Source organism: Chiroxiphia lanceolata, chromosome 3, assembly GCF_009829145.1.
Source record: "Chiroxiphia lanceolata isolate bChiLan1 chromosome 3, bChiLan1.pri, whole genome shotgun sequence".
In the NCBI taxonomy this organism is placed as follows: domain Eukaryota; kingdom Metazoa; phylum Chordata; class Aves; order Passeriformes; family Pipridae; genus Chiroxiphia; species Chiroxiphia lanceolata.
Window position 1 is genome coordinate 20432322 of NC_045639.1, and position 14555 is coordinate 20446876.

Consider the following 14555-nt stretch of genomic DNA (forward strand, 5'->3'; position numbering starts at 1 on the left):
TTTAAATCCAGAACTTTGCTTAGTGTATGTGCTTTCCAGTGCTTCTAGTGGAGGGGAAGGGTTATAAAATGTGTAATAATAAATTGATGCTGAAAATAATAAGAAATTGCACTTAATCAGTGCAATAAAATATAGAGAATCAATTTTTTTCTATTTCTTCCCTTGTCATAGTTTGATTTAATTTCCTATAAATTGACAATTACAGATCTGTAAATTATGGAAGTGACAATGTCATGCTGTAATTTCCAGTGCAAAATCCTTTCTCCAGGATTTGATTTTAGTTGCATTTCATTTTGGAAAATGACTTCTTTTGTAGTAAATCCTGCCTGAGAAAATGGAATTTACTACAGAACTTTTCAAATTTTGTGAATAGAGTGTTTTTAGGGAAAGATACTATAAATATGTGAATGCAGATACAAGTGACTTTTCTTCTCCTGGAATTTAAAAGATTTGGTTAATCTACTTGGTTTTTAGATATGTTAATCTGTAGTTGATCATAGCAGTTAATTTATATGAGTAGCAAAAGGAACGTGTTCTTTCATTTAGGAAAGCAGTTAGGTCATTTCTGTACCTTTACTTTGTGTCCAGCAAAATTTTGCTGGGCTTTCATACAGTGGATGTGACACACTGTGATGGCTAAGCTAAGCTTAGCCCTAAACTTTATTCATATTAAATAGTTATATTAACTGTAAGTATCTCTTGTGAAATATGTTCCTGGAGAGACTTTACCTAGGAGGAAGATGATGAGTAAGGAGACTCAAAGGTTTCCCTAGTTTCCATTTATAGTCCTACTTACTTTACTGCTTTATGCAACTAGTCCACAGTAGAGATACAACACAATTGGTCTGTGTGAAGACCTACAGTACTACTTTTGTACTTTTTGGAGGTCAGTATTGCTCCTTATCTCCTAGGACATAATTCCTAGTGGTTTGCTACATTTAGTATGTTTTTTAAAAGCTGCTAATCTTAATTAGAAAAAATAGTTAGAAATACTTTCAGTTTTTATATTAGTTATGGTTATATGAGTTCCAGTATGGGTGTGATTATGTTTGGTTGTGGGGTACTGCAACTTCTAGAAACAGTGTTAAATCTACTAAAAAGCTTGAAAGCTATTATTGGGCATTTTGTAGGGATTTTAATGTCTTATAGAAAGGAACTTTTGAAGTCAGAATTCTGTTCCTGTTGTGTGTGCACACTTTTAAGTGTGCAATGGCTTTTTTCCGAAAAGTTGATCCATCAAAAGATTTAAAAAAAAAATTTACTGTACTTATATTATTAGAGAAATTAAAATCTATTGCATTTTTTCCTATGAAATATGTGGCAAAAGGAGCCTGTAGCATTTGTTGGAAATTATCAAACTGTGCTTTTTCGGTTTGCCCTTAACTTGCCCCTTCTCAGAAAAATGAGAAGGTATCCACTCCTTCAGAACATAAAGACATCAGACACAGGCTAGGAGAAAACAATGAGAAGGAAAAACCCACTTAAATTCCAATGTCTTTTCTCAGATGGCTCGGTCCTGGTCACCTTGACCCCCGTGGCAAAACCATCAGGGACCATCCCTGCCTGTGCTGACTCTGCAGTATCAGTTCTAGGATATTGTGTACTTATGGCTAATTTAGCATGCAAGTGTTAAAAAGTAAAACACTTGTGTATCAGAGGATGTTTACTACTGTGTGAGAAGTGACCCATTGCCAAGAAGTAATGTTAATTAATGAACTGAGTTTAAAATTTAAAGCAGGCCCAGTCTGTCAGTGTTCTTAACACTCTCATCACAGCAGCTCTGGTTCCCTCATACACATATGTGCACACTAGCATACATTCAATTGAAAAAAAAAAAAATCTTAGTTTTGCAAGCTTTCAGTGCTGTTTGTAAGAACCCAAGGGAAAGACAGTACCTGCTTTACCCCCGGTTTCTTCTTGTGCACTGGGATTTTGTTGCTTAACAATTGAACAGATAGATAGCAACTGGGGTTTTGCATAGATAAAGAATCTCAACAGTTGAGAGGGTATTGGTTTTGATTGTAGTGTCCTGCAACTTACTGTCGTTTTCTGGAGCACTTGGCCCTTACTTCTGTGGAGATTCAGCAGATCTTTGGAGATTTTTGTAAGAGTGAGTTAGCAGATGAAGGTGGGCTCAATGGGCTTTGGTTTAGCTTTTTACACCCTAGGTAAGTTTTGCAAATAGGAATTAATTTGGACTAACATATTGTGAATCTTACAATAATCAGCAGTCAGTTTTATGCAAAGGCCTGTATATGTATGCATTATGAGCTTAGTTTTATAAATATTCTGTGTCTGCTTGGTAACTGAAGCTATCTGGGGTGTGCAGGAGAAACCTGAGCAGTGCACTTTGTCATCGGTTGTAACTGAATTCCAAACAAGTTCATATTCTCATATAAATTAGTGGAAAAACATACTTCTGTGGTTTCTGTATTATTTTAAAACTGGCAATTTATCAGGAGAATTTTCTTGAAATTTCCATGCTTATTAAATTTCAGATTATGTATTTTGAGTAAGCTGGAAACTTAAACTTGTTTCCATAAGTATGGCTGTAGGTAAACAACCAATTTTAGTCCAGAAAATAGCTTTTGCTTCTGTCAACATGTTGTTTATTTTCTCCCTGAGATAAAAAGTTCGGTTTTCTGATATTTGTACCAAGATAAAGTCTGTAAACAAGATTAATATAGTGTGGAAAAGGTTGTCAGCAGCCCTGGCAAAGGAAATAAGTTGCCTGTACACAGAACATACTGTAAACTGAATAAAAGTGTCAGGTCCACCATGAGATAATGTGATCATGAACCTCTAACAAAGCATGACATAGGCACAGTCGGCTTTTCTTATAGCCACAGTGTAGAAAATGGATTACTATATTCCAGGGATACCCACTGGAATAGCATGAAAACCTCATTTTGAGATTAATGCAGGATATAACTCTCAAGAGCTGAGCTGCATGTTTACCTATAGTGTTAAGGTAACAGTTTAGTTATTAATCTTAAAATTTAGAAATTTCATATTAAAATACCTTCTCATATTTACAGACCTGTCTTTGTGAATGGCCCTATCTCACTTTTATTATTAGATGAACTATGACATTTAAAAAGTAACGTTTGGTCGGTGTTTTATTATTATCACATGGCTGTGTAAGGCCTCAATCAGTCTAGTAAAACAACAAAATGAGGGTAAATCAGTAGGTGCTGTTCTCCCATGTAGCTGCCATGATTTCCTCTACTAGAGATTTGTATGTTTGCATAGATATTTCAGATTTAAGATATTACCAATTCTTTTTAATCCACATCAGAAAAGTGACAGCACTTCATTTTTTTCTCAGTTCAGCCCCAAGTGACATCATTCTTCAGGTCAAAGAAGTACATTTTACTCAAATACTTTAATCGCGTGGAGCTTTCAAATTATCCAGTGAGCATTCTTCGAAAGTTTTCCAGACTTGGAGCTTCAACTATCCTGACTTTTCTCCATTACAACGCCAGATTAATAGGGATATTTTTCTTTAAAAGTTGAGCTCACTGTTCTTGTAGTAACAAGTAGACCGCTTTTATCTGTGAATCTCCTCCTTATGTACTGTTGGCAAACCTGAGCCATATAAATGTATTATCATTGAGTTTTTGTGGTCTCCTTTCGAGCCTGGCAGAACATCTGACTACAGTAAAGTGTGGTAAAAATTATTTTACCTTTGCTTTCTATCCCACATCAACTTGAATTTCAAAAGGTTTGTGTTGGGATACAAAGGTTGGGAGGTGGTTTTTTTACTAAATTTATTTCTGTATTAGCCATAAATAAGGACAGTATATTGACTATGATTTTCAAAACATCTAACTTTCATTTTTAGGAGATAAAGCATTCATGAACTTTTAAAAAAAGTAAGTTAGGGCCTTGACATTTGTAAATGTCTTTTATACCTGACATCCAATCAGAATTGCACATAAAGGATTTTGCCAAATCTTGTATAACACTTCCTGCACTCAGAATTTACTTAAAAATTGCAGATTTTGCTAATTGCATTTACTGCATCTATATGCTGTCTCTATTTTGTATTTAATATTTGTGATATATTCCTAATAAACAATCATTTTGTGTATATGCTGCCCCATTATTCAAAGACTTCTTTTTTCCTATGTTTTTTCCATTAGATAACACCAGGACCAGGCGGTAGCAGGAAAACGGTTCATTTGGCCCAGGATTCTCTTCACCATGAGTGAGTATCAGTGATGGGAGTTACAATAATTTCAAAAAAAAGATACTGAATTAATTGTTTAAATATAAGTAACTAGGGAATGTAATTCCGTTTATTTAGTTATTCTAGTATGTAATTACTGTATGCTCTTGTTCTCTTCAGGTGGCAACATTTAAGAGCATTATTTATTTGTTATCTCTTTCAAATACTAGAATAAGAATATTAAATTTTCTTTTATTTTTCAAATCAGAAATTTAAAATACAGACATACATGATGAGGAAATGGTATATTTGGGGATGCGTTTGTATGTTCTAACCGCTACTAGACCAAGCATCCAGAGTTTAAAACAGAACTTGCCAAGGCAAGGATACTGCAAACATCAGATCCTTAGTACCAACTGTTCTATGATACTAATCCACTTCTGTTTCACCCCATAACTTGATAATGTTTGTGTGAATTCAAGACGTTTTGATTTCATAAGTTATTTCTACCCTTAAGTAATTCAACTGATATTTTATGGGGTTTACTTTTGTTTATTTTAATAAAACAAACAAGCAAATAAATAATACTGTGATTAAGTGAATGGGCAAAATTGTAAAAGTCAGTGTGACGTGAATATTACTTTCCCATTACAAGAGGTCTTATTCTTTATGAAAGATTTTTAATATCTAAATATGAGATGCATTCAAATTACTTTGATGTACTTTTTCAGTAGAGATATGTGTTACTAATTATTTAGTCTGTAATCAACTGATTTGCCACAATCCACAAGAGTTTATGTGGATGAGGATACCCCAGTTTGCCACTCCTCCTTGAGTGTTTGCTGTTGACACTGATCAGAGACAAGACACTCATCTATGTGGAATTTAGATCTAAGCCATTATATTTCTTATCTTCATCAGCTTCTGGATGTTTGTGACCTTGTGTTTTGAATTATCTGCAAATTTGTACTTTTCATTCCCCTGCCAACATCAAAGTTGTGTGTATATGAAATCTCCCTGTTTTCGCCAGATTTTGAACTATTCAGTGCAGTTGATGAATGTTTCATGTCCAAAATATATAGATGTCTACCTTATCTCAGGTATACTTTTAACTTCATTGCTGCCAGTCCTTTTTCATTTCCAACTCCCTTTCCTTAATCACCTTAAAAGTAGAAAAAGGAGTAAGCAGTATGAAGGTTTTGGTGACAGCTGGTCTTTTATACAAGAATGAGAAGGTTGACTGCTTATCAGCAAACTCAGAAAAACTGAGTGACAAAAAGCCACAAGACTTTCAGATTTGTGACTTAAAAATAAAAGTGATTTAGACAGAACAGTTCCATGGAATTTGCATCTTCTCAGTATGCTAATTAAAGTTTAAACATCATTATGTGGCTGCTGGTGGGGGGGAATAGGATGAAACTGTATTGAATGTCACTACTTCAAAAAAAGCATGACTAGGTTAAGTTTATAATCTTTGGTTGTACTTCTAGAGGAAGTTACAAGTATAATAGCAGATATTCTTTTTTGTGCATATTGTAATGGATGAAATTATTTTATCCTTTAACCAAAACCTATTGCTTGCTTACATGAATAATATGTAGATACTATATGTAACTTGAGATCCCCCTTGGGTTTTTTCATTTTCATTTTGCAAGTGTGGAGGTTTGTATAATTCTTGCTACAGCTCCCTTCAGATGGTTATTCGGTTCTGTGTGATCACTGTGTGTATGCGAACCAGTATTATTGTGCTTTTACTGCTGTTGAGGGAAGAGGCACGTTCTCATCCCTGCATGTCAACATCTCAGTCCAAATTTTTATATCTCTGAAATAAGGCTGCTGATAGTCAAAATTCTGTAGTTGTATGGAGATATGAAGCCACTGAATTTACAAACTTGGAATTTCTCTTTAGATTCTAACTCAGACCTCAGTTTGTGAAATACTACGTTAACAACTATCAGGTAGTCCAAAGTATGTTGAAGTCTTTTCAGCTATAATCATTAATAACTACCACTTCAGTACTAAATAATAAATTACTTTTATTTATAGCACGTGCATAGTAGTATTAAAATACCATCATTTATGTATTATTTTAGCTTGTTTGACAAAATATAATTACCTATAAAGCCAGTAACTTCTCAGAAGTGAAATCTGTGATGCATTCTTTCAGAACTGTAACAGACTTAGAGAGTTCAATAAAAATATCCCATTAAAATAAAGCATAGCCAAAGGCTATATTTTCCTGGCAGGCAATAAAATACCCAAAAGCACGCACAGACTGGTCATATGACAGCATGTGCTTTGTTAGTTATATTGTTAAACTGTCTTTTCTTTTTCTCCCACAGTCACTGGTTTAGCCCTGGGGCTAGGAAGGAACATAGCCAGGTAAGAACTGCTTTGATCAAGAACAGTTTACTAGGGATGTATAAAGAACTTTAACTACCTCTACTCCAGAGGTAGTGGGCTAATATTTTAAGAAATTATAAACAAAGCAGGTATAATTTCATATTTTCTTGTAAGCAAACATATTAACAGCGGTGCATTTCCAAAATTCTCTTAATTAAAAATCTTTAATTAGTCACTTAATTTCAGTGAAGTATCTTCGAGGTTTTAAAGTTTAAATGAAAATCCTGAATTTTTTTTAATTATTTTGTCAAATCGTAGTATCTCCAAATATTGCATTTCTCAAAATGCTGGAAAGCAAAACATTTCACTCCCAAAATCAAGAAATACTTTGACAAGAATAGGCAGGCTTCTACAGGAAGATCTTCAGTTCCATTTTTCTGCATTTCATTGGTTACAATGACCACAGCAGTAAAAAAGGAGCTGTTAAATCTCCATCATGGTGCAGATATTGGTGAAAATTACTTCATCTGCTGAGGCCCTAGAATGTAAGACTTAGGAGATCCAAGCCTAGAGATGTGGTTGAGGGAATGTGAAGATATGTTTAATATTTGATTAGCAACATGACACTTCAGCTTGTTTTCAGCCATGGAGGAATACCTGTCTTTATGGATGGTAGTAAGGTCTAAACAGAACATACTGTCCAGGACTATAAAATATGAAAATAAATCTGATTTCATTTCATAAATGTGTAGTTAACTTCAACCATTCAGTAAAAGTAGTTGAATATGTCATTAATGCATTGAAATTTAAGACAAAAGTTCTATTTTTTTAACTTGGAAAAAATTGATATCACGCAGTTGATTTCACAGAATCAACTAAGTTGGAAAAGATCTGTGCCAGTTTGCTATTGTATTTACAAATGTGAATAGATTTGAAATTTTAAAAGGAAATAAAATCTAAACAGTCTTTGGAAGGTTCATCTTAGGATGATCCATCATGAACACTTGTAGTTCCAATAAGTCATAGTTTAAATCTTTCCTGTTCCCCCCTCTTCTTCTGAACTCCAGAGCAAGCCATATTACTTACCCAAAAGTGCCAGAGTCAATAAAACATGTTAGTTTTAGCTGTAGGTTGTGAACTTCTAGCATGTTGCAATATGTCAGCTGACTGACAGGTTTACATAATTCACATTTAACTCTCATTATTTTGAAATACATTTCCTAGTGAAACAAACATATAAAAAAGAACTAGGTTACTGTGAGTTTGAGTAATTTTTTTTCATGTGGGTTTCTAAAATATTGATTGTCTCAACAGATTAGTTAACTGAAGTTGTACTGTTTACTTCTTTAAAAGATTCTAAGCTGAAAAATATGGAAATTTCCATGATGAGAAATACATTAATGCACACCATACATACCAGCACTATCCAGTCAGCACAGAGGGTGAGAAATGTCTGCTTAACTGGTATATAGTGACAAATTAATCCATTTTTCTCAGATAATAGTAGGTTTGAATTAATTTTATATTTTACATGTTTTTTTCATCCTTCCTAAGAGCTGTGTTTCCAGAGCTTGTCTGAAGTCAACTGAATTTTTAATTTACAGATTATTAAGGAATTGTGAAGTAAAGCTAATGTAATCAATTATAGATGTATGATTGATGCTTTTTTTTTTAAGACAGGAGAATAAAAGAAATGGGAATGACATTGCAATGTAATTATGACAGTTTTGACAACCACTAAAATTCTCACTAGATTCTGAAGATCCATAGTGTATAACTGTTCTTTGCATGTGTTTACTGCTTTCTGTTTTAATTAATTTTTGGAGTTGAAATTATTATGTTAGAACATGAGTAATCAACTAACCACATTTGAAGTTCGGCAGTTGATCTTCATTTGTATATGCTATAACTACAATTTATTTATCAACCAGAGAATGTTGATAACAATAAAACTATTCTCCTTGTCTTGACCATGAAATAGATGCACACTGTCTTATTGTTATACTCATAAACATTGTGGCTACATTTGAATATGAATTGTAAGTGCTCTAATTCTTTGATGTTAAGAAAATAAAAAAATTGATTTGCAAAAATGTATCAGAATATATACCTTATGTATCCTTTCAGATACCCCTATCTTTTAAAAGCACACTGCATTTGAGAACTAAATAGCTGAAATGAAGAAGAACATTCATTCCTTATACAAGAGGGAAGCGTTAGAGAGTTGGGGAAAAATTGATCAATCAATTTTATAGACTGGTGGCATTTCTCATGTACAATATTAAAGTGTGGTTGGCCAAGTCATAAAATTGATCATTTCGTAATTTCCATAGGATTTTTAAGTGTATTTGCTGTGAATATTAGGTCCATTTGCCCCTACTTTGTTTGTAAACAGTCTTTCATTCTATTCTTTCCTTAATATATGATAAGTTTCAAGAAACATTTGTGGGGGTTTTATACTGTCCAGTTTTAATTTCTTTAGTGTAACGTTTTGACAGTTGTTTTTTATTGTTATTACCACTTGACTCATCTGACAAACATGATGCTGGAAATAGACTCTTTGGGCGCTGGAGAGAGTCTGACTGAAAAGTCTTCCTTTATTTGTCTAAAAATAAATAAAGTAAATCACAGCTTGTTTCAGAAGCTGAGTCACCATTTCAGTTAAACAAATCCTTCATTATTCCTGCTTCCTCACTATTACGGGAAGCTTTAATACTGTCTTTTTGTTGATTGTGCAACTTTCAAATTACTACAGCTCCTGGGGCTTAGTAGAAGAGTTTATAACTGTTTCATAACTGCTTAGATGCAAGTTCCAACCTGAATAGTTTTTTGTAAATTAAATGTCCTCCAACACTTTTAGTTATACAGCTTTGAAAATTTAAATTGAAATTGTGAAATTTTACAGATAAATTAATTGTGAAATTTTGAATTGCATGGCTTTCTAATGTGCTTTGAAAATGCTTTAATTTCACTTTGTCAATTATTTAGGCATTTTAAATTGGTAGATATATATTTACATACTAGCTATCATTGTAAAATTCCATTAATTTCAAAGTCATGGGTGAAAGCTATTGAGAGATTGCTCAAGAGAGGAAAGAGTTGCACTGTCAGGATAACTATTCTAAAAAGCAAATAAAAGCATTGCTTGTGAGATTGTTCTGAACATGTTTGGGTTTTTTTGATAGCTTCAACTCTTGCGAGACAACCGATCGGAGAGAGGACACAAGAAGAACAGCTCTGTAAAAACAGCTAGTAGGTAAGTTAATGTGGCAGCTGTCATTAATACAGTTCAGGAAGTTGTTGATTTCTCAACTCTCAAATCTTTATATAAGAAGTGGCACCAATCCATTGGCGTATTGTACTGGGTCTTCTGGGGTTCTTTCATGCTTTATTTTCAAGAATTTCTTTTGTTTGGCATAATCTTTGCCTTAACTGTGAGTATTAGAGTTTTGTGGTGACTATATCCAACTACACTTACTAAACTTCATCTCTTTAGAACATCAGAATTAAATGTATGCCAAAGTATGGTCTGTGCTTCTGGCATGTAAGTTAAATGCTGGAAATGTATAAAATTACTATTATGCATATGTGAAATCAAGAAAATAAATACTGTAGCACTTAAATTGTTCCTGTATTTTGACTATAAAAATTTCATTGTGAAGACTTAATAAAAGCAAATCTAATTCTATCCTCCAGCTTCTTTCCTCTCTCTCAAAAGACAAAACGTCAACACTGAACTTGCAGACACTGATCTAGGAGCCTGTTCCTGGAGGGATTTTTTTTTTTGTGTACAGGCTACCTGCTAAATCTATTCTAGCAAATAATTATTTTAATTCTATCATTTTTTCAAATGAGAAACTACAGCAGTGCTTCCCTTGCTATGCACAACACCTTACACTATTTTTATGTTGTTCTGTAAAGATGACAATGTGCTATGGAGTTACTTTTTTGAAAAAGTTGTAATGAGTTTATATCATCATGTAATTCTGTGGTACCGCTTGAGACAGTTTCCTTTCAGGCAGTTGACTTTTAGTATATATGTGATCACCCTAAGTTTTTAATATTGCTGAATACTTCCCTTGCTGAATACCTGGAAAGGGAGACCAGTACATCTTTCAAAAATGTGCACATTAAATATGAATCCGTTTCATCATATGCAAGTTCTGGTCACATATTCTAAGACACTGGTTATGCTGTGTTGGTAATTCATCTTTAGAAATTGTGGTTATCTTTGTCTATTAAACCTTTTATATTAAACAAAATTTTTAAAACTTCTGCATAACTTTTCTGGCAAGTGCACTTGTTAAATGATATTTTGGCTCATAATTTTAGAATTAGTTGAAATTAGATATGAATTTTCATCATAAATGGGCTATCAGACTACTTACATGAGAGTATAAAGTGTGTATAAAGTGAGAACTAAGAAACAGATAATATTCAAAGTCATTTTAGGATCTTTTTTTATGCTGTAGCAATATAAAACAGTTTAAGAAATTCAGAATCATAACTTAGGTGTTTGTTGTCCTGACAAGTGAAGCTCTTGGGAGGTGATTGCTGCCTGCACAAGCAGTTAGAACAGAGATTTTTAAAATGGCCTTAAGTACCTGAAGTGATCTTCAACCTCTCTTCATGTCCAGTCAACAGTACCTTAATAGACTGTTATCCCAATAAACATCTGGCAGGGTTGTGTAGAAATAATAGGTGGCAAACTCAAGACTGAAGATTTGCACTTTCTGAAAAATATCTGTAATATTAAAGTAAGGCTTCCATAAACTATTATTACAACATAGGTAAAGCCACAGTTCAGATGCATACTTTACTACCCTTAAAACCAGCAGGGTCTCCTGTTCACATCTCTTGGTACCATCATCTCTGTTTTCAAAGGCGTTTTTCCTCCAGGTAAATCAGGTTTTTTCAAAATAATTATTTTTGCTTTTTCAGAAAATCCTACCATAGAAACTTGAAGTGACTTGAAAAATTCAAACTGCTATGAAAATCATGTTTTTAGTAGGCCATCTCCTGTCTTAGAATATCAAGGCATAAGTCTTATTTACAAGATGTATATTAAACAAATTTTAACATTCTTTCTATGGTTTAGCTGCTGAAAATAATAATTTAATTTGCACAATGTGCAAACATCTTTCGTCTCAGGCCAATAGCATACCTTGTGGACTACGTTATTTCTGTAGTTCAAATGTTCTGTAACGTAATATTTTGCTTTTTACCAGAAGTTGTTCCAACCAAAATAGAGATTGAATTTCAGTTATATAGAAACAACACAACATACATGGTTCATCTCCTCACATGTTGAGTACTGATCCTTAGTTGAGTTGAGACAATTCCTCTGGTATTCTGTTCCTTACTAATGAAATTCCTGTTACCTGGTGACTTATGTCAGATTTGTCAGTCATTAATATTGAAGACTGATTTTGTTATGACCTAGTTTTAAATTGTTAGTTCTATCAAAAGGGTTAATCTTAGTTTCACCAACCAATGTAGAGAAGTAAAAATGTTTCTACTTAACATTAAGGTACCTATAGAAATTACTGGTTTAGTAACAAATAATGTTCACAGAGTTAATAAAATGGTGAACATCACCTCAGCTGGAAATGTGCATCTTCAACACTGCATGTAAAAGCTTTAAGTGGAAATCTGTCGTTTAATTTTTTTACATGTGTCCAAGTACTTTGAAAAACCACTGAAGTACAATGATACCAATCAAATATCACAAGGTTGAGTTACAGAATTAAGTAAAATTGTAGTCAATCTTTGATTATTTCAGTGTACTACATGCATATGCAGTTAAATCTTCTGTTGAATAGAGGTGTTTACTCACAAACCAAAGTCTGAAGTTTTCCTAATGGACATTAAAGTAGTTCTTGCATATGTTAAACTATTACAGAGGACACTTCAAGGTAATTCAGATGAGTAACCCACTTAGCAAGTAGTGGCTGTGACCTTTTTATTGTCTTACTCTTTGTTACTAAATGTGGAGAGCAAACAGCAGCAGTGGATGAGTGTTGGACATCCCATAAAATTATTTTACTTGTCCAGCATACAGTCTAAACTGCTTCTATTGCAAGACTGAATTTCTGTAGGTATAGTGTGTAGTTTTCACGTAACTGTATTTCTTGTTTGTTTGCTGTTCTGGAAGACATTTTTTCTGTTTTTCATATGTGTATGAGATGCGTGCACACACACATTTTTCTATGCTAACCTTGACTTTTCTTACCCCTTTTGGATGACTGAACACAGTTCTTGTGTCAGCATGTAGACAATATGTAAATACCTATGTTACATTAGATCAGTGACTTGTGGAATAATTTCCTCTGTAAATACATCAGAAAGGTGTGGAGCTCTAAGCATGGCAGTGGTCTGCAGCTGTCTCTTTGTGGTGGAATAATACTGTCTGGGATGAGCTATGTAGTGGGTTTCTTCTGTCAAAATTAATAAAAGTGATCTAATCCTATATAACTAACATGAACTTTTTCTAGTGGCAGGATAATCAGATTGTAGGGAACTGTTGATATGGCTACTGATGGACAAGATGTTAAGGAAGGGGACTGTCCTGAGCCACAACATGTAGAACCTGGATAGATTATATTAACAGTGATACAGTTCAACATGTGATCTTCTGTATTCAAGACATTTAAATATACCTATTTATGCTACCTTCACAGATAAGATTTAATCTACAAATATATAGTTTTCTCATTCATTATTTAAATTTTTAACGGTACTAAAAAATACTCTTTTAGAAGCTGCATTTATTCCTCCTCTAGAGCCTTGAAAAAGTTCTCTGTTTACATTATCTCTCTGCATTAGGATGAGAACAGTCTCCTCCCCAATCTACTTAAAGGTGATAGATAATTCTTCCAGCAGCTTGTTTTCATCCTCTATTCTTTTGCCAGTAAAGAAGGGTTTTGTCTGAATTTTTAATGTGCTTCAGGCAAAGTCAGCCTGGTTAGCTCAACTCACCTATTTAAATTAAATTGGCTAGTTTTGTACAAACCATATTAGGGTGTGCTCACATGATTTCTTCCTCCAGCAGAGCTGTGGAGATGATAATCTCCAGCAGATGTGTGATAACAAATAGCTTGGGATAGTAATGTCTTCATCTGGCGCAGTTGTTAGCAGACCAAATGTCTGTCTGTAGCCCGAGGCAGTGGGCAAACAATTGAACATGATTGAGTTACGGTGAGTTAACAAGTTGCTGCTTGGCAGCCGAACTGCCTCGGCTGATCATGTGCCCATTTTCTGGCTCCCGTCATGAGGTAAAATACGTTTTCTTAAGTCACTTTTGTAAAATTTTACAAAGGAGTTGTACCTAAAGGAGATTTCCTATGGCTAAGACATTCCTTTGATGAGCACTGGGGACAGCATTGAAGAGTATTTTGCTGACCTGCTATAACATGATTTTGAACATGTAATTGCATTGTTAAATATATGGGGGACCTCCATCACACAGCTGTCTGCCTGCCTCTTAATACATAATGAACTTATCCTCACAATACCCTTATGAAGGCAGTACTTTTATCCTCATTTGACAGAATAACCAGAATACTTAAACAACTTAATATTTTGCCTTCAGTGATAACAGTTGATGCCATAACTAGGTAGTTTGTACTGTAATCTGGAAGCAACAGAATTGCAGGTTGGAAAACAGTAGACTTTGAATAAATTGAACTTGTGTAATTATTTTCTTTACATAGTGGTCTCGTGTCATATTTCTTTTTTAGTGTGTTCCTGTTAAGTATCATGAGTTATTTCATCTACATATTTATTTTTTCTTACTGTATGGTAAGTAATTTGACACAAGCATAAATTAAGAAACTGAAAAGAAAATAGTGCCCAAATTTTTACCGCTTACTGATTTTTTTTTTGTCGAATCTTGCTTATTCTGTATTGGCTTTCCACTTGCAAATGTTCCCCAAGAGACCTCTAAAAGAATTTAAAAAATAAAGCTATTATTCCTATTCAGTTCATTCCTGGCTTGAAAGAAGGCTAGGTCATACTCATGGAAGTGATTTCAAGGTGGAGT

At 33.8% G+C, this 14555-nt stretch overlaps 1 protein-coding gene across 1 annotated transcript in view; it reads left to right on the plus strand.

Moving 5' to 3' along the window:
* Nucleotides 1–14555, plus strand: part of GPATCH2 (G-patch domain containing 2) — a 124400-nt gene that overhangs the window by 82432 nt on the left and 27413 nt on the right. Inside the window, exons 6-8 of the mRNA XM_032683511.1 lie at nt 4146–4210; nt 6514–6553; nt 9700–9770. Coding sequence (XP_032539402.1) covers nt 4146–4210; nt 6514–6553; nt 9700–9770 — 176 coding nt within the window. The remainder of the gene's footprint in view (nt 1–4145; nt 4211–6513; nt 6554–9699; nt 9771–14555) is intronic.